Source organism: Lagopus muta, chromosome Z (assembly GCF_023343835.1).
Source record: "Lagopus muta isolate bLagMut1 chromosome Z, bLagMut1 primary, whole genome shotgun sequence".
Lineage (NCBI taxonomy): Eukaryota > Metazoa > Chordata > Aves > Galliformes > Phasianidae > Lagopus > Lagopus muta.
Window position 1 is genome coordinate 43,747,519 of NC_064472.1, and position 23,668 is coordinate 43,771,186.

The 23,668-nt window shown below is 37.0% G+C and overlaps 2 protein-coding genes across 12 annotated transcripts in view; one reads left to right on the forward strand and one right to left on the reverse strand.

Annotated features, from left to right (window-relative positions):
* The window catches only part of SLC49A3 (solute carrier family 49 member 3), a 96,180-nt gene extending 80,475 nt beyond the window's left edge, over positions 1 to 15,705 (reverse strand). The window contains exon 1 of the mRNA XM_048932183.1: positions 15,382 to 15,705. Within this exon, the coding sequence (XP_048788140.1) occupies positions 15,382 to 15,471 (90 nt within the window). The 5' untranslated portion in view covers positions 15,472 to 15,705. The remainder of the gene's footprint in view (positions 1 to 15,381) is intronic.
* The window catches only part of PCGF3 (polycomb group ring finger 3), a 94,783-nt gene that overhangs the window by 66,445 nt on the left and 4,670 nt on the right, over positions 1 to 23,668 (forward strand). For 7 of the 11 annotated variants that reach the window (XM_048932201.1, XM_048932212.1, XM_048932203.1 and 4 more), the window contains 5 exons: positions 9,894 to 10,011; positions 19,074 to 19,170; positions 21,097 to 21,152; positions 22,275 to 22,385; positions 22,846 to 22,934. In XM_048932201.1, coding sequence (XP_048788158.1) covers positions 9,903 to 10,011; positions 19,074 to 19,170; positions 21,097 to 21,152; positions 22,275 to 22,385; positions 22,846 to 22,934 — 462 coding nt within the window. In that variant the 5' untranslated portion in view covers positions 9,894 to 9,902. Of the gene's footprint in view, positions 1 to 5,365; positions 5,409 to 6,321; positions 6,930 to 9,893; positions 10,012 to 19,073; positions 19,171 to 21,096; positions 21,153 to 22,274; positions 22,386 to 22,845; positions 22,935 to 23,668 lie in introns of those variants that run through there. The other 4 variants (XM_048932206.1, XM_048932208.1, XM_048932204.1 and 1 more) reach the window with 2 other exon arrangements.

Sequence of the window (23,668 nt, forward strand, 5' to 3'; positions counted from 1 at the left end):
GCATCCAATTCTTGCAGGCTATTTTAATCTTTGAGTTGCTGAAAAGCATACAGTTCAATTTCTAATGGAACTGAAGACTCTCGACCTGTCAGGTAGCTTACATTTGCCCCCAGCAAGTTGCTCAGCATAAAACTGCATACTTCATTTGTGCTCAATAGTTCTTTATTTTGGGAAAGCAGAAACAACAGATTTGTAAGGCTGGGTGGGTTTTACTTGCTTATTTTATTTCAGGCATGTCCAATCAGTGTCCTGCAGTCCACATGCAGCCTGGCACAGCTCACACTGAAGCCTGCCCTACATCGTCGTGGCAGTGACTCTTCCCCACTACATAGCCTGGCCCAGCCCCAGGATGTGGGGAGAGCACAAAGCAGTGCTGACTCTGCTTCTTGCACCCCTTGTACCCACTCAGTCACACTGAAACCTGTGGATATTACTTGTGACATGCGCTTGTGCTGTTTGCTGAGTAAAACACGGTGATTGCCGATACTAATACTTCAGACTGCATATGGGCATCACAGAAGAAAACAGAACCCCCACACAAGAAAAATCATGGATGAAGAAAGAGTGTTGAAGGAAAAATGGACAGATGGGTACTACTTTGTCAAGACAAAAAATATGCCGCTATGCTTAATTTGCAAGGAAATTGTGTCAGTTTTCAAAGATTACAGTTTACATTTTATGCAGAAACATGCTGCCAAATGCAATGCATATCAAGGAATGTTTCATAACGACAAAATAGTAGAACTGAAAAAAGTCTGTCATCTCAGTGATATCTTTTTTGAAAAGCTAAAACTCTAACATACTGTTATTAAAAATTAGTCATGTGGTAGCAAATCTAATTGCAAAAAAATAAAAACCATTAACTGATGATGACTTTATTAGGCAATATATGGAAAGCATGGCAGACATAATGTGTCCTGATTAAAAAAAAAAAAAAAAAATTTGTAAAATCAGTTTGTGTCACCAGACTGTTGCCAGGTGATCTGAAGAAATGGGAACATTTGTTGAAAGAAATTTGGAGAGTAAAGCTGCTGATTTCAAATTTTTTGCTTTGGTAATAGAGGAGAGTACTGATGGTGCAGATATGGCTCCACTTGCCATTTTCATTAGAGGTAATAAAGAAAATGGCTTCTTTGGTGCCATTAAAAGACACAATAAATAGCTTGATTTGTATGAAGCAGTAAAAAAATATGCTAAAGTGATTTTCTTCAACCTTTGTCAACATGTCTGGTATAGCTACTGATGGTGCCCCAGTGATGGCTGGGAAAAAAGGACTTATAAAATTAATGGAAGAAGATGCAATTGCCACTGATAACTCACATTTGATGAAATATCACTGTGTCATACATAATGAAAATTTATGTGTGAAAGCCTTAAAAATGGATAATGTCATGCAAATCATCGTCAAAGCTGTGAATTTTGTAAAATCCAATGGCTTGAATCATCACCGATTCCAGGAATTCCTTAAAAATATGGATGTTGATTATTATGCGGACACCCATTTACTTTTTTGAAGGAAGGTTGCTAAATCAGGATAAAATACTAAAAAAATATAATGATTTGCAAATTGAAATAAAATCCTTTTTGGAATCGAAATGGAAACTTGTGCCAGAACGTGAACATTGAAAAAGGCTCACACGTTTAGCATTTTTGGTGGATTTGACTGCTCATTGACACATGCTAAACGTACACCTTCAAGGTGAAAATCAACTTAATCTGTGCTGTGTTTCAAAGCATAATAGTGTTTGAAATTAAACTTGAATTATGGCAAGCTCAAGTTACAGCAGATTATTTCATACGTGCATTTTCTAAACACAGTCCTCTGAAGAGCAAAAAATGTGCAGCCCTGCTTTCTAATTTGATAAAGGGATTTGAGAATAGGTTTCAGGATTTGTGAAAAGTCATAAATATTTTGGGTATATTTGTGATTCCATTTTCAGTTGACATAAATATATTACTTTGATTTTCAGATTGAGTATATAGAGTTGCAATGAGATGTTCAACTCAAAAATTTGGTCATGTCTCTTTACTTGATTTTCATAAGAGAAAAATATCCCGTGCTTCACAGTCATGCCTTAATAACGTCATCACTTTTTTTGGCAGTACATACATTTGTGAGCAATTATTGTCACGGATGAAGTACAGAAAGAGCAGTATTTCATTAAAGATCTGATTAAGTCCTTGAGAGCTCACTAAGAACTGTGGCTACTTCAATTAAATCAGACAATGATGCAGTAGTATCACAAAAACAGTATCCCAATGGTTTTATGTTTCTGTTGCTCTCTATTTTTTACATTTTAATAAAAACCACATTATATGTAAGTAAAAAAAAAACATTAAGACAATTCTTCCCTGGTTTAGCATTAAATGTGGAGGTCGGTGGCCCTGCATGTGGCAGGGAGGTTGGAGATTCACGATCCTTGAGGTCCCTTCCAACCCTGGCCATTCTGTGATTCTGTGTGATTCAGTGACAATTCCTGTTTGCTCAGTGCGGACCAGGCAAGCTGAAAAGTTGGGTGCTGGTGTTTTATATCCCCAGTACTGAAGCAAGTAGCAGGTAGACCTGCTTTATGAAGTTAGGGAATTAGTGCCATCTGCTGGTGCTGATAGGTTTCTTAAAAGAGGAAAAATGACTTGCCAGGAGATGAGAGGAATTTCTGGCATTCTAAAAAGAATGCTTGTACACATTTTTAACATTTAATTATCTGGATAAAGTAAGTAATAAAAAGGCTTCTTATTGGCTGTTTATCAGAAGTTGGCTTGCCAAAGCAAATGTAAGCATTGGGCCTGCTTAAGAAAAATATTAGTTTGGTAGGTTCTTTTATTAAATAGTGCTTGGCAAATACAACACAAAGAATTTTTTGTTTAAGTTTACAGTATTTTATAACTCAATTTGGAAGAATCTTTTCTACTATTTATGCATTTTTACTAAACTCAGAACCTTCCACTATATTTGAAATTACTGATTTTAAGTGACAGATAAATTGTGTATACTCAATAATAATAAAACCTGAAAACAGTTGAAGCAAATGATTGATATCTGAAGCCAAAATATCTACAAATACTCTGTTTACTCTGTTCTTCCATTCCTTGAAGAAAGGTGTCCTGCACCTGAAGTTGTTTATCTGAGGTAATAACCCTATTATTCTCCAGAGCCCTGGAGAAGGCTTTTACAGTAGCTCTTTGGTCATGCCTGTTCTTCTGCAATAAATGTCTGACTCATAAAATATCTTGTCCTATGATGGAAACGTTTGTAGAAGTGAAGATAATTAATATTAAACTGGTGTTTTGTTTTCTAAAATTTAAGTGATACTCTTAGCTATATATCTATGTTTGTCTGTGTACTGTATTTCATCCACAGGCAGTTATTAGCAAATCTACTGCAGACTTGGATCCTGATTTGAAATGTTTATTTAGTAAGTTCTGGGTGTGCACAAAGTTCCTTCACTTTAATATTTTGTTCTTAGAGCTGTGACTTTCACTTCAATTCCATAGTCTTTGTAATTGAGGTATACCTGCCATTGTTTTCTTTCTGCTTCCAGTGCTATATAACCTTAATGCCTTTCAGTAATTATTTTGCAAAATTATTAACATCTGCTGTGTACAGCTGCTTCTCCTCAGGCTCTCCACTGTGAGCTCTGTTTTTTCTGCTTTTTAATGAGGTAACATTATGCTATATTTCAGCAGAAGAAAAACAAAATGCTTATGCTTTAAATAGAGTAGTGCTGTAATGACTTGTGAATCCTTCAGGCATTCACTTCAGTTCTGGATTTGTAGCTGGTCAGGGCAATTACCTGTTTTGCCTTACAATGCTGAGTGGTACAAAAGAGAATTACAGTTAGATAAACTGTCAAGTTATCAAGAATAGTAGTAGCAGTTTGAAGAAACCTTTAAATAAAATCATTCTGGAATAGTAGTGCTCTGTTCTAATGTGTTAGTGTCCAGGATCAGCGGATGAGTCTGCTTTCCGAGTTCTCAATTAGTATCTCTAAATGCACTCATGTTCTTTGTATTAAGCATTTGTAGTGCATCACTGTCACTGTGCTACCAGAACCGGAAGCATATGGTGGAATTTTAGGACAAACTTGTTTGCTGGCTCTTTCCTTACCACTTCAGTACCACTTTCTTCTTCCAGCTTAACTCAGGTATGACCTTGTCCTCTCCCAGCAGCTGTGAGGGGAGGTGCATGGCAGTTTCTTTGGAAGACCTTGTTGCTCACAGGTTTATGTTGTTGTGTGCTCTTAGACTGGTATTAAACTTCTAAATCCATCTTTAGCAGCTGTGTTGTTGACTGCAGTGTTCTCCATGTTGTGCTGCAAAGTAAATCTTGCGGCAGCTCGCAGATACCTCTTTGTTTCTCCTCCTGTCCATATAAGGCACCTTACTTCTTCTGTAAAGATCTTTTTTGTGGATTGCAATGAAGTAGCATCTGATGCAGCCTTGCCTTGTTTTCAGTTAGCAGTACGTTTTTCTCATTCATTTCTCAGGTGCAGTAAAAGCACCTCACAGTACAGTTGTGAAGAGTTTTTTTTTTTTTTTTGCATTGTTGTTTGTGCCTAATGCTACCGTAAATATTTTGTGTCATGGTGTTTATAATCACACATTTATTATCACACTGAAATCAGCATTTACAGGCTGTGCTTTGATTTGTGGAACAGGACGATGGAAGCAGTAGTACTCATTACCTGTCTCTTAACATCTGAGTTTTCCTTGTGTGAATCACTTCATAAGGAAAACTTCCTTCTTTTCTCATACTGTGATATATGTATGAGATTATCCTCTCTCTGGAAGGTGATACAAACATCTTTTTTCTAGATATTTTCCAAAATAAAATTGTAGAGATTCCAGAAACATAAAGTATCTTCTTTACAGTATTTTTATGTATTACAGATTACTTGTAAATGTAGCTTGAAAGCTCAGAATAATTCTTATCTGGCTGTGGATCACCAATCCAAATTTTTTTTTTTTTTTTTCAAATTCTCACTATCTAAGTAAGCCATAGGTTGTGGATCCTTCTGTTTGTTTTTCCTTCTGTCATTTGTGAAGATAATGCATTTCTCTAGATTTTGCCTTCACATGGCGATAGGACTAGCTGGACTTCTGTGGTTCCCACAGTATCTGTGTCTTTTTGTGTGAGACTGACATCTTCTTTTGAAGTTCCTTTTCCATCTTTCTAATGCTGATAGACTTTTCCTGCTTTCTTAATCGAATACAAATCATGTGCCACCCCCATTCCCCTGGCCTGTTGTCTTAAATTCATGTAGGAACTTTTAGTTGAATTTGGTGAGCTAGGTATTTCTACACGGCAGCTGGATTTTGAGGAACTTTGGATGTTAACTTTCAGACTATTTTTCTGTCTTTTCAGGTCTCTGGATGGCAAACTCTGAAAAGAAATGCTGGTTTGAGAGGTATGCCTCATGTAGGCCCAAATTTCCTGACTAGTATATATATTAATGATAAGGCCAAACTTCTAAGGAGTTTCTTTGCTTATCCTCTTTTTGAACTTGAGTTAGTGTTTGTTTTCAGTGCTGCAGTCTCTCTGAAAGGTGAAAGCATATACAGGGGCATTTGGCCACGTTGGCGATGCAGTTGTACTGGAGAGATCTGTAATAAACTGCCTGATCATCATAATGGAAGGCTGCCTTAGTGGATGAAACACTAAAGTGACTAAGACCAGTTGACTGACACATATATTCACTGCCAGCATCTCCTGATTGTGTTCATTTTTGTTTGTTTATATTTATTTACACTAATTAGAGATATAGTGCAGATGTCTTTGTAGTTGTCTTCATGTGTTTCCTCCTGGCATGAAGTACGTACCAGACAGTCAGAGACCGATGATGTCTGGTGTCAAATGATGTTAGTTGGAACTAAGAAGAAACACGGTTCTTGGTTCAGGTGATCTTTTTGGCATGTTGGCAGGATGTATCGAACTTTTTGCTTCATGGAGTCATTCAGGTGCTGCTGAACAGTGCTGCACAGAGCCAAGGATGTTTAGTATTTCAGTTTCTTGTATGCCCTGCCAGTGAAACTGCTGGATGAGGGGAGCACAGGGAGCTGGGAGGGGATAGAAGCAGGGCAGGTGACCTAATCTGGCCAAAAGGATGTTCTCTAACATATGTCATCATGTGAAAAAAATTTAAAACTGAGCGGAGTTGGCCCAGGGGGCAGCCAACACTTAGGGACTGGCTGGGAATAAGTTGGTGAGTGGTGAGCAATTGCTTGTGCATCACTTGGTTTTGTATACATATGTAATTATGCATACACATAATGATAACTACTGCTATTTCTCTCTTCATTTTCTGCCTTAATAAATAATTTTTATCTCATTCTGTGAGTTCTGCTTCTTTCACTTGAGTGAGTGAATGGCTTTGTGGTGTTTAGCTGCCTGCTGGATTAAACCACAACACTTTAAAACAAGACTTCTTTCAAGAATTGATTCAGGTCTCTCAAACTCCAGAAGGTTTCCTATTTCTTTAAAGCAGTACACTTCCAATTAATTTTGTCCTGACTCAAAAATATTTTCCAGTGCAAAGTACTAAATATTTGGGTTAACAGTGGTGGTTCTTCAGCAATTGTCTGAGATATTGGTTTTGCTGCTTTTATATGCTGTGCTTACAAAGGTCCTAAGGGTTTGGTTTTTTTTTTCTTCTTTTTTTTCCCTAAGTGTAAGGGAAGATGGTGCTGCTATATTCAAGTGCTTATGGACAGTAATCAAGAAAATGGAGCCACTCTGTTATCAGAGGTGCACACTTTTGGGATGAGAGGAATTGCACACAAATTACAGTGCAGGACCATTCAGTGCCATTAAATAATTGGAGCTTTTTTTTGGCAATGACAATTGGTCAGAACCTGGAACAGGTTGCCTAGAGAGACTGTGGAGTATTCATTCCTGGATCTGTTTGAGTGCAGCAAGACTGTGCCCAAGGGTAATTCACTTTTAAATTGTGTCACTTTGAGCACAAAGTGGGATTAGCGCTTTTGGGAAGTCACTTCCAATCAGCATGATCCTGTGAATCTTTGTAGCCTGCTGAGTGATCATTTATCTGTGTATTATGTTTCCTGTAAAAGCGTGTGAGATTCAGATCATTAGGAAGCATCTGTTGTTCAGTGTTTCATGATTCTAGGATTGACAACTGTGACTTCTTTCTGTTCCAGAGACAAGATTTTGAGAGTGGAGCATTGTTTTTTGATTCTAATGTTCACTTGTTTGCTAGGTGAGGAGTGAAAAGCTTCAATTTTAGATCAAATGTCTCTGTTTAGTCTACAGATACTCAGGAACATATCTATACTTCCTTACTTGCTCTAGTATGTTACAATTTAAGAAGATAACTGTAGGAGAACAAATGAAGCACTGTGTTGTACAGATTTGCTTTGTTAATTTTTACAGGAATCTAATATTTGCAGTGTTCAATGGTGAAAAAGTGCTGTTAAGTTCTGAAAATGGTATTTAAAAAATTCAGATTCTGTTCTGTGCCCTGAAATTACATGATTTCATATTACATGATAACTTTCTTTAGCATTTCAGTTCATGAATTTGCCAGATAGACATGACTAGGATATTATATTGAATGTATTTTTTCCATGTTTTTAACATATATTTTTTTCTGTTGCTGAGGAGTGTATAATTTTGCTTTCCATCCAGCCAGTGGAGTATGTTTCATCCTTATGTATTTATTTATTTTTCCTGGTAAAATCGACTTTATTACACTTTGTAGCACTTTTACCTTTTCTGTGTATGGTTTGTTTGTTGTTCTGTTAATATTATGTCCCATCTCAATTGATTTACATTTGCTGCAGGTTTTTTCTAGTGCTGTGTCATGTGATTCATGTAATTGCTTGTCTCTATTATAGTGCTTGTCTCTCTTTACATTGCTTGTCTCTACTATAGTGGCAGAAAAGGTTGCATCTAGCTTTTACTGGAAAATATTTTTTTTTTGCTGCAGTTTTCACTATACCTTCTTTGACTTTTATGCCTCTTTAATGGTTGGAATCAATCTGTGGTAATCCTGAATGCCTCGTTCTGCATTCCTGTCTCTACAAGTGCGGTTGTATTAGTGATGCCTAAGTATCCTTGTAGCTTAACTTCTCTTTTACACATTTTGAATTGAGATTTACAAAGTGCTCTCTACGTGAACAGTAGTTTAAACCCATCTCCTGAACTGTTTGTAAGAATGATGCCAAAAACCTTTTTCCCCGAGTATTAGAAATGTTAAGTAGTTCATGCAGTAGCTTCTTTATCTGGATACCTCATAAACTAGATTGAAAATGTTGAGTATGCACCTACTTTTGAAATAATTAGAAACAAAACTATAAATTAAGATTTAGAAAAGTAATTAAGTTCCTAGAATAGATTCTGACATATGTTTGGATCTGAGTTCTAGAGTTTCGTGCTTCTCATTCTTCTGTCAGAAGCTAGTTGCTACCTTAATTAAGAAATCTCAGATGCCATAAAACAAGTTTGATATTTTGTCTGTTCCTTAACCATGAGTACTAGCATTCTTCCTAGTACATTTTGTATAGGACAATACGGAACTTCATGAGCTTATGATAAATTACATGCTTTTCCAGTGTTATAATGGAACATAAAGTACTTTGTCAACTCTAGTTTAGATCAGATTGGTATGAAGGTTTGCTTTATGATGTATAGTCCTTTCTGCTTAATACCACTTCAATAAACAAAGGAGGAACGATACGATAAACTGAGTTACATATTTCTTTGTGAAATTTGGGGAGAATGAGTTACCATAAAAATTCTGAAATGTATTCCCTATTAAACTAGATGAAAACTATTAGTGTTTATGAGCCATGGACTATTACCATAACAGAGAGCAATGCAATAATGTGGTCACATCTGAAGTGCAGCAGGCAAATTACTAAGTTATAAGCCAGTTTAGCCTGCCATTTAATTGATGCTGTCAACTTACGGTGACAATAAATTCTCTTAGTTTTCTTCTCAGTGTATTGAGAAGAACACGTGTGTGTGTGTGTATGTTGTATACATAGTATATATGTTCTCTATATATATAGGTATATGTATACATATATAGATAAATATATATATGTATATATTTTAAAGGTAACAGTGTACTTCTTAAGTCATAGGTTTTGTAAACTGTTTTCTCCGAGCAGCTGAGGTTGCGGCCAAAGAAGTTAATGAGCTGTTTTAAGTTTTAATTCTTCATTTTTGCCTGTTTAGTAGTAGCTCTGCTCTCCTTTGTATTGAAGAGTGAAAAACTTTCTAGTTCACATTTCTTAGTACAACAAACTGCAGTTCTGCCAGTGAAGCAATTTTAATTTGGAACATGTTCTTCTATTAACCTCCGTTTAAATAAAATGAAATTCCAGGTTTACTTTTCAGCTGTTACTGAGATGACTTCAAAATTATGCTTTAATATAGTGAATAAAGGCAGGCCTTAAGTGTAGTTGTACATGCTATGCTAAGTCAAATGCAATTCTTTTAAATTCTCAGTTTTAAAAATACTTTCTAATTGTTCTGAGGATTTTTTCTCTTTGTGTGTGTGTGTGTGTGTGTGTGTGTGTGTGTGTGTGTGTGTGAAATTTCTCCTGTGACTAGTAACTGCTTAGATAAGCAGAATGATAGGATTTCACCTTAAATCCAAGTCCTGTGGGCAGTGAGCAGCTTATTAACAGTGCGGTAGTGAAACTTTGACTTGAAATAATGTGAAATCACCAGTATTTCACACCTTCTATTTCTGTGAAGTTTTCTAAAATTTAGTGCTATTGTGTGTGTGTGTGTGTACATGCATGTGTTTATACATATAGAATGTATGAGAACCTTAAGTTGTGTAAACATATCTTTAAGGTGAATTATAGTTAATAATTTATCACCAAATTCACTGCAACTGTGTTTCTGTATTTCTTTTCTGTAGACACCAAAGATGCTAACCAGAAAGATTAAGCTCTGGGACATTAATGCCCATATAACCTGTCGTCTGTGCAATGGATACCTGATTGATGCTACCACTGTAACAGAATGCTTACATACATGTAAGTATGATTATAATTACATTCAAGAGATTGTTTTTTTTTCCTTGATGTGCAACATGATGTAACAATTTTTAGACGAAATTCAAAAGTCTGTTGTGCAGCAGCCAGAAAAATACGTGCTTTTCTAGACTGGTTTTTTTTTTTTTTTTTAAATTAACAATTAAGAAGATGATGTTGTTTTCACAAAGTGAGTGAAGAGAGGATGTTAAAGCTGTAATGCATGAACTTGAAGCCATATACAAGTGATAATATACATATTCAAAAATGCAGCCTATTTTCATGCTGATAGAATGTAGTATACATAGTTTTCTCTTCGGTGACATTTGACACAGCATATGTTCTCTACCTGCAGTCTCCTTGCTCTTGCTCTCCTGTCTCTATGAAGAGAGCAGACATGTTTGATGAGGAATAAGTAAATTACCTTCTACTCTAGAAATAGGGTTTTGTTCTGGAACATTTAACTAAGGCTGTTATGTTGCACTGTGAATTTCAAGTTTCACGTCAGTGAATCAGGCCTTAGAACATCACAAAGCCTTAGATTTAAAACAAACAAACAAACAAACAGGGCCAAAACAAAAACAAACAGCAATAACAGAAATGAAATAATTTCTCTTGAAGTTATAATTCATCCCTATATATGTGTTGCTGACAAAATGTGATGAGGTTTGAAAAATGGTGATGAATAAAGGTCCAGAAAGACTCAACATAAATCATTCCTTCTGTGGAGGAATTTGTCCAAGGTGGCAGTGCCAGGACTGTTATTTGTTTTGAATCAGAGTTTCATTTCCCAAGGTAGATATCATCTGAGGAATTAACCTTCCAATCAAAAGACTCATGGTAGTAGTGTTAAATGTCCTTTGTAGCTGCCTCATGACATGTGGAAATCAAACCCTATAACCTGTAAGGATATAGGGAAGGTATGTTTTATTGGCAGTTGCTCAGGCTTCTGACCTTTTTTGCTGTAAACTTCTGACCTTTCAGGGGGGCATCCCCCCAAAACAGTTTCTTCTTGCCCCATGAACATCTAATCATCTCCCTGCCAAATGTCCTCGGGCTGTTCTCAAACCCTTATCTGTATGGCCTTCATCCCCCTCACTATCTAAGACCCAGTGTCTGCCATCCCTTATTTTCTAACAAGCTCTACATTCTTGCTTCTATAAACTATCTCTAACTATTCCCCTTCACCCCCCTTATTCTCAGTCACTGTGAAGCCTTCTTGCCTTTTTACTTCCATTTATGGGGCCCTCCTCACCTTTCAAATCCCCCCTTTTCTTTAATCTAGCAGGATTTCCACTTGCTAGATTACTCCTTTTTTAGCTGTTAATAGATCTAATGCCATCCTGTTTTGGAGGATGAGGATAACCTATTTGGACAAAGATTGGATCATTTGTAGTGCATTTGTTGTGGCATTTTCTACTATTTCTAGAGTTGCAGAGATATTCACTATAGCCTTTTCCACTCCTAAGACCAGGATAAGGGCTCTTACGAAACTATGGTATCCTATATTATATCTTACCAATTGGTCATTTACCCTTGTAACCCTCCTTGGATTTTATACTGAGTCCAAGTAGTTCTCACTACGCCCGGTGGGAGTTTGAGCTCTCCCATCTCCGCACAGCCACCAGAAACCTTTACCCAGATGACAGCTGGGTTCATTATATTACTTCCATTATGATATTCATGCTCACTAATGAAAGTGTTATTACCTTCCTTAATAGCAGCCTCTGTTAAGTATGGAAATGTAAGGTTTATCCAAATAAAAGGGAGAAGAGTGACAGTCATAAATTTAACAATAACAAATAAATAAATATAACACAAAATATAGTACTATTGCAAGCAAAATACAAAATGTAACAGCACACAACATCAACTTGCCACAGACACCACCCCATGAACACCAAGATAAAGCAAATTAGTAACCGACTCATCTTTTCTTTATGAGTTTAACTTTTGACAGTGCACTTTCCTTGACAGACCAAGTAGTTCCTCAGCATCTTGGAATAACCTCCTGTAACAATACTTTAGTTACCCCACGTGCCTTATTAGTTCTAAGGGAATGCCTCTGGCCACTGTATAAAGCTGTCAGTACCAACATACGGCGATACCCCCCTTTTCTTCGGAGTTCCGAGAAATCAAATTGCCATCGTTGCCCTCTCTTCTAAATCATTAATTAGACTCCTATCCTCTCTAGAGTATTTTACAGGTTCTGACTCAGCTTCAGAGATTTTAAGTTTACCATCTGGAATGAAATTCTTCTTCAAGTGCCTGTTCTGCCGCCTGACCCACCATCTTAGTTCCAGTTTCCTGTACAGTGTTACCTTTCTGATGTCCTTTACAATGTATAATAGCCAAGCTCTTTGGTAGATTTACATCATGCTGTTTTCCTTGGGTGTGCAATCCTTGCTCTTTCCAGATGTTACTACCAGTGTGTAGCATCCCAAATATGTAATTAGCACCTGTCCATATAATTAAGGCTGTTGTCCAGGCAGTTATTTCAGCCTTCTGAGGGAAAGTCCCCTCAGGTAATGGTTGTGCTTCGATGATCTTGTCAGTTGCAGCTACTGCATATCCTGCCTTGCAGTTTCCTTGTCTCACAAAACTGCTGTCTTCTGCATCTTCTCAGGGCTCATCCTTCAGGTCCGACTGGCTGGAATATGCAGCTTCAGTTGTTTCAAAGCAGTCGTGAAATACTGGTTCTCCAGGAGTTCCGCTAAGGAAAGATACTGGGTTGACAATATTAGTTACAATTATTTCTACATCATCCTGCTGTACCAGGATGGCCTGGTATTTCAGGAACCTTTGGAGTGAGAGCCAGTGCTCTCTTTTTACCTACAATATAGCAGACACTGTTTGAGTTATTATTCTTTGGTGTTATTCTTTGGCCTAGCATAACTTCACTGGCTTCTTGAATATTGAGTACCAGTGCAGCCACCGCCTTCAAACACCCTGGCCATTCCTTACTCACTTCATCAAGCTGTCTGGAGAAGTGTGCCACTGCCCTTTGATAGGGTCCATGGCTCTGGGCAAGAACTCCCAGGGCTATTCCTTGTTTTTTATGCAAGAACAGCCAGAAGGGATTAGTCATGTCTGGTAGCCCCAAAGCAGGGGGCCTTCATGAGTTCTTCTTTCAGCTGGGGAATGCCCTCCTTGCTTCCCATTTCATATAATATTTTGGCTTTACCAACAGTCCATAGCTGTGTATCCACAGTCAGCACCATCCTGTCATTCCTGGGGACGTACGGAGTTCCTTGGCAGGTTGTGACTCGGGTTTGGCAGATGGCTTCTTTCCTGACAGTCCTTAAGGTTCAAAGTCCAGCTGTAATCTCATATCCCAAATACATCGCTTGCTATGGAGTTATTTGCTTTCTGTTGAGAAACTTGATAATCATTTAAACCAAGAAATTCAGCAAACTCACAATCCATTGCACACAGTCCTTTTTTGTTTCTGTGACATCCATGTACTGCAGTAAAGTTATGCCTTGGGATGGAGGAACCCAATCTCAGGTTCATGAATTGACCAGCTCTCAAACATCATTGAGCTGTTCTCACAACCCTGGGTAACACTGTCCAGGTTAACTGAGCATTTTCTCCCTGTATTGGGGTTTTCCTATTCAAAGGCAAATAACCTTACACTTCCTTTGGCCAAAGCAGGCAGAAAGGGCATCCCTCAAATCCAGAAGGTAAACTTCACCTACTCATTCCTAAACTTGGTTAATAAAGTGGATGGATTTGCCACCACTGAGTGTATGCATTCAATTGTTCTATTACTTGCCCTCAAATCTTGTACCCACATTCCTAAGCATATCTTATTCAAGATTTCTATAACTTCTGGGTCTACAGTCTTGTTTTTCCCAGTTTGTGTTAAAGCCAGACTTAGAATTTTCAATCAGTTAATAGTGTTTGATCCTTAGCTCAAGTGTTATTTAATTTCTTGCCAGAATACCTTGGCATGTACAAGAATTCACGTATTCCTACTTGTTTTCTCAGCCTATATTTAGTTGATCCCAAAAAGTAAGCCTTTTCTTACTGGGCATTAGCTCCTACTACTGTTACAAAATCATTTATGGGTGGTAAGAGGCACTCATATCCACCAAAAGATAAACCTATTTATCCTGCTCCCCTAGCTGCAATTCAACCAGTGAATCTGCTAGGGTAAACTTCCCAGGTTCCCACCCTTTGGCTTTGCAACCAGAGACGATTCCCTCTTTCTCTGCAGTTTGCACACTGCTTTCATTCCAGTGGAGTGGAGCCCTCCCTGGGCTCTTCCAACCCCCCCATCTCTCTGAGTGGATCTCTGGGTCCTACAGCCTTGCTCTAGTGCCACAACAGTAGCAGCTGCTGTTATTCCAAGTTTCCTTACTATCTCTGTTTTTCTCAATCTATTTTTTTGTTTGTTTTTCCTTCATGTCGCTCACCTCCCTTCAGTCATGACATCCGTGTCACACCCTTCTCATCTTTGCCTTCCTCAGCCTGTGTCCTTCCCAAAATTTTCACTTTCCAAACTCTTGTCATTACATCAACCACTAACATCATATTTCAGTTTTATCTCCTCCTCTCCAGAGGCTTCCAGTGCAAACACTGGGATTTAAGATTTCCTGGATCCCTGCAGATGAAGGCTATTCTCACTTCCAGTGCCCTATCCTCCCTATCTCCCCCTTTGCAAGTAATGCTGTTTACAGCAGCAGTCCCCATCCCAGCTCACTCTCTCACACCAAGTTCTGCTCTCAGGGGAACAGTGCAGGGGGGTTGCTCTCGTGCCAGCGCAGATAAACTCACTTTTTCTTTTAACCCTTTTTCTTTTGTACGTTATTCCACTATTTCTACCCTCAGTACTCTCAATTCTACTTCTGTATACTATTAACAATTACACTTATACCATCAAAACCGTTTTTTTGATTCCCAATCCACTTGATATTTTACAACTACTAAGATAAGAACAACAGTTAACAAGACAATTAGTGAAACAGATAACACGACAAAGACAAACTTTCACTTCGTCTGTCCCAGTCCTTTTCCCTTAGGGGAGGACAGAAGTGTGGGTCGGGACTCCACTCTCACCCTGTAGCTTTGCTGTGACTCACTCACATCACACTCACTCAGGACACACAAGACCGGTCTTAGCCAAGTTCAAAATTCCTCAGAGGACATTTTGGTGGTACTAATACAATGGCTTGTTCAAATACGTGGTACCGAATATAGCAATAGATGGTGAATGAGCATGCAAACCCAAACCTCCTGCTACCGCAGCAAGGAGAGCCCAGGCAACCTTTCAGAATACCCTCTATTCTGTCACCAACTAACCAACCTAAGGGGGAGCGATAGCTCTCTTCGTTGCATACAACTTACAGGTCCCCTTTCCAAATAACATACCTGGTCCGCCGATGGTCCTTTTCTGTTCCCGCAATGATTGGGTGAGAAAAGGGAGTCCTTCTGAGAAATCTTGGGGCGCACCAAAGGCATCCCCTCTTTCAGCTGGTTGTGCAGCCGAACAGAGTGGGTTCTATCTGGGGTGTGAAATTGACATGTGGAAATCAAACCCTATAACCTGTAAGGATATAGGGAAGGTATGTTTTATTGGCAGTTGCTCAAAAGCCCTGGTGCAAGGGGGATAATTCCTCCAAGCTTGCACACTGTCAGGAAGAATGCTACAGTGCTACAGATATAGACCAAACTAATACATAATCAATAGTTCTCCCAGAATTCAGTTACATACTCATTACACCCCTGAGAGTTCATTAGCATGCAGACCCTCCCCTCTTGCGCGTGCGTAGTGGGTCGTGGGATGAAGATTTGTTGTCTTCCTCGCGAAGGCTTCTGACCTTTTTTGCTGTAAACTTCTGACCTTTCGGGGGGGCATCCCCCCAAAACAGTTTCTTCTTGCCCCATGAACATCTAATCATCTCCCTGCCAAATGTCCTCGGGCTGTTCTCAAACCCTTATCTGTATGGCCTTCATCCCCCTCACTATCTAAGACCCAGTGTCTGCCATCCCTTATTTTCTAACAAGCTCTACATTCTTGCTTCTATAAACTATCTCTAACTATTCCCCTTCACCCCCCTTATTCTCAGTCACTGTGAAGCCTTCTTGCCTTTTTACTTCCATTTATGGGGCCCTTCTCACCTTTCATTCAAAGACTTCTTTATATTACAACATTTTAGCAAAAGTATTTTTTGAGCTGTGTTCAGAACCAACACATTTATGTAAGCTGGGCCCTCTCTTTGTCTGCTTGTATCTGCTAAAAGCTTAGAACATCATTGGTTTTGTTTGTGTAGACCTGTTTTAGTCTATTTAGTAGTACTTGCCATGCAACTTCAGAAACCATTTTAAAATGCATCTGTCACAGTATATTACTCTGATGAAACTGGTATGTTGATTGAATAGCTTCACTGTCTTAAGCTTTTTTGGAAGAGAATTAATTGTTTAATTGCAATGGCTTCATCTCCACTGAAAGTTTTTGTTTAACTTGTTTTATTTACCACCTAAAATTTGCTAGAAAGGTTAAGTAATCTCAGCTAAGATTACATTTTCCATTGTATTTCGTTTCTAAGTTATGCTTATCAGTTTTAATAAGTTTGTTGTTTCTGTCACACTTCCTTGCCATTCTTTTTATTCTTATGTCCCTTCTGCTAATGCTTCATACTGTAATTTCCACAGTGTGCTTCCTGGAGTGCAAGGAGACAATTAGATCCTTAAGCTTGGCTTCTACTTAATTTTTTTCTTAACTACTGCTATTAACAGGATTACATATGAAAACAGTATTGTACAAAGTCACGTGGCTGACTTAGATCTACAGATTCCTTTTTTGTTCTTTCACAAGTACAAACAACCCTTTCTCTCTGTTGACATAATCTAAGGTGTTTCTCACATTCATTTATGAAGTAAGTCTTTACTAATCCATAATATTTTCTCCAAAAGCAAGGGAACACCACTTGCTTTTTATTTTTTCACCCATTCTGTGGTTTTTGGTGCCCTTATCTTATCTGTTTTTATTTTCAGAATACTACCTCCAAGTGTGTCCAGTAGCACTGGATTTTTTTTTTTTTGGACGGAAAGCACAGCTTTGTATAAAAAAAAGCAAAACAAAAACATTTTCTACAAGTTGGCGCTATTTATGTTGTGTATATTAATACTAATGATACACACTCCTGAGAAAGCATCCTTGCAGAATCTACCCTGAAAGTGCCTTGCCTGTTGAGATAATGAATTCTCCACTGAATTACAATTTTCTTTCTGCTTCTACTCATAACTATGCAGTTACCTCATTATTCTTCATATCCCTCTCCTCAGACATTCATAGACTTTTCGGCAGTAAAGGGAATACTGGAAACCTGCAGTGAGAATCTTCTTGATGGAAAACACACTTTTTCACTTCCTTTTATGCTTCATTTCTCTTCTCTATCTCTGGATTGTTAGTGACAGGCAGGCCTCTAAATGAGTAGGTAAAACATTCAGTAGTAGAAATTCATTATTAAATCTTTACTAGTGTAACTCTGTCTCTTGGTCAGAGTTCTAGGTTGTCAGATATATGTAAGTCTTTATAAACTTTAATATTTTCAATTTGATATTCATTGACGTTATGTGTAAACGATATTTTGAAATGAGAAACAGAAGGTAGTATTCTGTGAGTTCATGAGGATGGTGAACAACAGCTGTTTGTTGAACTAGATATAGAATGGGAATTGTCAAGAAGAGTGAAGCTACTCAAATAAATAATCAACTTCCCTATTCCTTTCCTAGTGCATGTTCTTGGATATGCTTAACTGTGAAAGCAAGAAAATATACTCTTTTTTTTTTACTTAGTTGTTGTGGGTGGACTAATAAGCCTATCAGGCTGACTTACTCTGAGTTCTGTTTAGTAGGAATTGATGTACGCTTCTTCCAGACTGGAAGATTGATTGAAATAGGAAAGTAGAACTGCTATTGTGGCATTCCACTGCCACATATTGCTATGCAAGGTCTATGCTTTGTGTTCAAAGCTATAAGTCTTGACATGACCATAACTTCTACCAGCTGTGGTACTGTCACTATGAATGTGTAAATACAATATAAAGTACAGAGTCCTTATGCCTGCTTTGGTGCTGTGTAATTTTCTTGATATTACCAGCTGTTTATTGAAATGTACCATCATCCTGTCTGAGAGCTAGATGGCACTGTAGTTACAGAAATACTTTTACATTGTGTAATGAGTGCATTAATACCAAAATTAAATAAACTGGTGTTGCCTGAGAGAAAAGTAATTTCCTTTTTTTTTTTTTTCCTTAACATATAAAGTTGGAGTTGTATTTAGAACTTCAAGTGAGTCAGGAAATCACATATTGGTGTATATTACCAATACTGTTTCTTAATAAATAGTTTATTTTGAACCAGGTGCAGATGAGCATGCATATGTAGCTGGAAAACATTTCAGTGGCATTCATCTCTATAACGTAGCACTGCTTTAGCAGCCTTCACCTACTCTTTTTATGAATACTTAAGATCTGTCCCCATTTAATTATTTTTCTGAGAGAAATTTAACTGTCACATACTCTGCGAAAGTTAGAAATGAAGTAACCACCGGATATCCAGTTTTGGAGCTTCCTATTCTTGAAAAAGGAAAAAAAAAGAAAAAAATACTACTTAAAATAATTTCTGTGTCCTAGTTTCATTTCCACACGTGCCAAATTTCTGTATGCAGCCATGGTTAAAGCAAATTGGCTTAGTGCCTTAATGGCATACAGTGCCTGTAATATCATTTGTGTAAACTGGATGCTGCAAGCTGACCTGATAGAAATAGCTGTTCTAGTAAGTTCCAAAATTGGATTGTGTGTTGTGTGCTGTATTAGGCAGACTCTGTCTGTGTAAAGGTGCTTTGATTCTAAGCGCAACACTTCCCTGTATCTAGAGCCTATGTGAAAAATGTTGAAAACTGAGTTCTGCGTGGTTAGACATGACCGTGTGATGGAAAAAATTGCTCTTATGTATATTTCAGTAAGAAGCATTTTGCAATGATATAAAAACAGGCTTTTCTGTTTTTCACTATGCTTGTTTTATTTCTTTTTAACTATGAATGTCCTTTTTATCAGTCTGTAGAAGCTGCCTGGTGAAATATTTGGAAGAAAACAACACCTGTCCAACATGTAGAATTGTTATACATCAGAGCCACCCTTTGCAGTATATTGGGTAAGTAAGAAAACAGAAATGCAACTAGTTTCACTCTAGATTGTTTTAAACTCCTTAATGCAGGACAGCTTTCTCCTGAAATGTCTTATGTGCTGATCAGCAGGCAATAAATTTAAATGTAAGTTTGAATTGAAATTTTATGAGGAGATGCAAGATCAGACTTTCCTATGAATTTTCAACTCCTTGACATCTGTTAGGATTTTCAAGGCTTAAGAACATGCAAACTATGCACTCCCCTGTTTAATTTTTGAGCAAGTTTTAATGGATCATAGAAGATACATAAATGAAACATGTATAAAAATAATATTTTTACTAAATCAGCAAAACTATTTTTAGTGTCTGATACATGTATAGTATGATAGAATATGATATGTATGTGTCAGGTATTATCTGCGTATGCTTTGAATGCACAAGTAGATGCCAATAGGAAGGAAGGAATTTATGTGGCTCAAGACAACATCTTCATCTACTGTAAAGCTACAGGAATACAATACTTTGGCTTAGAACTTTGTTTTCAGAGCCAAAAGGGGCCGGGAAGCAGAGCATCAAATTGAGAAAATATAGAAAGGAATTCACAAGTTGTTTATGGTCACAGAATACTTTAAAGGAAGTATTCTACCTGTAATGGTCATAAAGTACTGCCCCTTTGAGACTAAAATAGTCTGCCTAGCCTACTTTTGTCTTATTTATTTATTTATGGAATAAATAATCGTTAGTCAAAAGTTTCACTGTATGTGTTAGAACATGAATTCTTCACTTGTGTTCATCTCCCTTGTCTGAAGAACCTATAAACCAAATGTGTTTTCTCTTTTACACTTCTTAATGATGTTAAATGCTCACTTCTGACGTTGAGATGATGGTAGGTTCACTCATTTCTGTTGAAATATTTTTGGAGAAATTGCCAAAACATCCATGTGGTGCCAAGCCAGTATAAATGGGATTGCTATTGCTTGAAATTATATGAATTTTAGGATTAATGATATTTTGGTTCTCCATGTAGTCCTACTTCAAGAGATACATAATCATCCATTACACTCTCCGAATTGTTACCATTTCTGTAATTGTTCACTGATCTCCACTGCTGTGAAGTGCACGTCAGGTGATGAGAAACCCGAGACTACTCTTGTAAGCCTGTTGTCTTATTTAAGTCAGATCCAGGATTTCATATTGCAAGGTCTGCTGAGGTAATGACCTTGCAGCAGCTGAGACAGATACTTAGATTGTTTCTGATTTTATTTATGGATTAGAATTTAGGATAGTACTGTATTTCTTTCAGACTGTGACTTATTTTAGACTAATGTAGAAATTGCAGGTAAATAGTAAGTAAATTATGATTTAAAACAGAGATTTATATTTGTGAACTTGCTACTGAGGTTTAGAATTTCAACCAGTCCTGGCATGTTGAGTTTCTAATGTTTCTTTCATTTGGGGCATATTATCTTTATGGGCTTCATAGATAAAAGCATGGCTTAAGAGCAAAATCAAATTTTCTTTATGTTGTTGTCTTCTTTCTTCCGTGTGTGTGTGTTATTTTCTTTCATTTTTGTTAAGGCTGGTAGGGATAATGCAGGAAGGTGAGGGATGAATCTGTAGATACAGAAAACATACTACCTGTGATTCTTCTCTACTAAAAATGTGTTTACCTTAAAGTTTAAAGGAATTTTGAGATTACTGGTGATGTGTGCCTGACTGCTGAAGGGAACAGCCTAATTCTTCCTCTTACGTTTATGGGCCTTCTATCTTAGTCTTTATCTCAGTTCCTTTCTAACTATTCTCATCTCTTATTTTATGTAAAGCTTGAGAATTGAAATTCTTTTTTAACAGACTTAGAGCTTTTAAATCATTTTAGCACTGAGACTTGTTTAGCACATATGTTTTGAAACAAGATAGTTGAGTTACTGATTCTTTTTTTTCCCCCCTTGATAGTCATGACAGAACAATGCAAGATATTGTTTACAAACTTGTGCCAGGCCTCCAAGAAGGTAAGTTGTAGTATGATTCTTTTTTTAGACACAGTTTTGCACTTCTGTAACAGTTAAAAAACAAACAAGCAAAAAAAAATCCCACAACGAAATAAAAACTCTCACAGTTTCAAGTGACGAAGTACAGAAGGGAGGGGAAATTGAGGAGAAATAAAATATACAGCATAAAATTTGTTCTTTCGTTAGTTCTATTTCTTGTGATTGATTTGGTTTCATATCTGTACTAGCAGTAATTTTGTTGAGAAGAAGAAAAATGTAAGATTGGATATTTAATCAAAAAGTACTAAACCACAGCTATTACTAAACCACAACATTAGTTCAGCTTTTACATATTGGCACAATGCAGCTGCTGTTTTTTTTTTCTTTGTAAACTGTGGACATAGAGCTATTATGCCAGATTTCCAGAATTCTCAGAGATAGAATGTAATGCTGGACTGATTTTAGTTTCGGTGAAGTTTTCCTCTACTGAGCGAGTCCTTCCTCAACAGGTGGCTTTTAGTTTGTATTTATAATAATTCTTTTAATAATAATAATAGTAATAATAGTAATAATAGTAATAATAGTAATAATAGTAATAATAATAATAATTCTCTTTGAGAGTGGATCTGTTCAAATAAACAAGTACTTTATAGTAACTATCCTATGATATTTTTGTCACAACATTTTGTCACTTATTTACATCACAACTTTCATTTAAATAGAATATCTTAATTCACTTATGATGAAGAATGGATTTCTCAGATATTGATAAGCAAGCTGAAATAGATTATATGAAAATTATTTCTAGTATATTGAAAATCAGAACAGTAAATAAAAATTCAAAAACAGTAGTTTGACTAAAATGTTGTGGGAGGGATTCAGAATAAGGCACAGTACTTAAAATCATCTCATTTTAATAAGAATATTACCATAGTAGCTATTCAGATGACTAGTATTCTGACTCTGGCAAATAAGGTCAGCCATGACTTGATGCAGTAGCAAAGATAGAGGATTAAGTGGTGACAACATCACTACTTGTTGGCAGTCTTGTTCCACTTGAATCAGAACAGGTAGAACACGAGAATCAGAAACACTGTATTAGAACTTCATTACAGTGGTTAATATTTACAATTTTTTAAACAGCGGAAATGAAAAAGCAAAGGGAATTTTATCACAAACTGGGCATGGAAGTTCCAGGAGACATCAAAGGGGAGACATGTTCTGCAAAGCAGCATCTGGATTCTCATCGAAATGGTAAATGTTTTTATTTATTTATTCTTTCTTGGGTAGAGTGCTGCTCATAACTGTCAAACAGGTCTGCCAGAGGTATGTGTCCAGTTGGTTTTTAAGAATTGCTTCATCATGCTGTACAACAGAGTGCACGTAGGCTGGTTTTGCCTCTTATTTGTTCATGTAACCTTTATTTTTAGCTTCTCCTTCACTCTTAGTGAAAGCGATCTCCAGAATAGTATCCGCATGGGGACTCAGTGAAACTTCACAACTCCTGTACTGCTAGCAGCTGGACTGAATGCTGTGCTGTATACTTGTTCTGCTCCTTTATGTGTGGGTCTGGTGGCAGCTTGTGTTGCTAAACAAAATAATTACTGTCTGGGAAGTCATTCTGTATTGCAGTCATGAACTCTGCTGTTTGAATCATGTTAACGTGAGAATCTCCTGACAAGTGATATCCCACATATCTGCTTTCTTACCTAAGGTGAAACTAAAACAGATGAAAATTCAAACAAAGAAACTTCAGAGGAAAAACAGGAAGAAGATAATGACTACCACCGAAGTGATGAACAGGTGGGCTCATAGGTCATGTTTTATTTTTTATCTGGGGTTTTAGATTTAGGGCCTTGTTAAATTATTAAGGAAAAAACTGTTTCAGGCTTTTTTTTTTTTTTTTTTTTTTGTTCACTGCCAAAAACAAGATGCATTCTTGCACCATGATTTCATGTAAGTATGATTTACTTATTGGGATATAGCAGGAACGGATAATATTTTAAAGGCACTGGTATTTCTGTCATTTTACTGAGTTTCAAACTGTTTATTGGCTTTCAGATTAATACAGATTTCAGCTTATTTGGGTCCCTTTATGAATGGGTGTCTCAGTGTTATTCTGATACACCGAACTGAATGTGTATTAATAATTATGAATAAAACCTTGTTCTTTTTTCTGAACAGTGATAGTTCTATGCCATCAAAACAGTATGAAAGCTGGAAAGTCCACCATTAAGTTGTAAATACAGTGCACATTTGAAATTGAAATCTCTTGCTAGGATATACCAGCTATGCCTATTATATTTTTCTCATATGTCTCAAATGGAATAAACTTTATTTTGATGCCCATCCTTAGAATTTTATAAGTATGTTACATCATTTTTGTCCATTCTGTCCAAGCAAGGAGTTACAGAAGAAACAATTGTTACGAATTGAAAACAATTTTCTTATTATATTTCAGACTCTTTTTAGATGTAGGGTCCTCGTGAGTTTTTGGTAGCCTGTGAATTTGCACTGACACATACTTTTTCCATCAT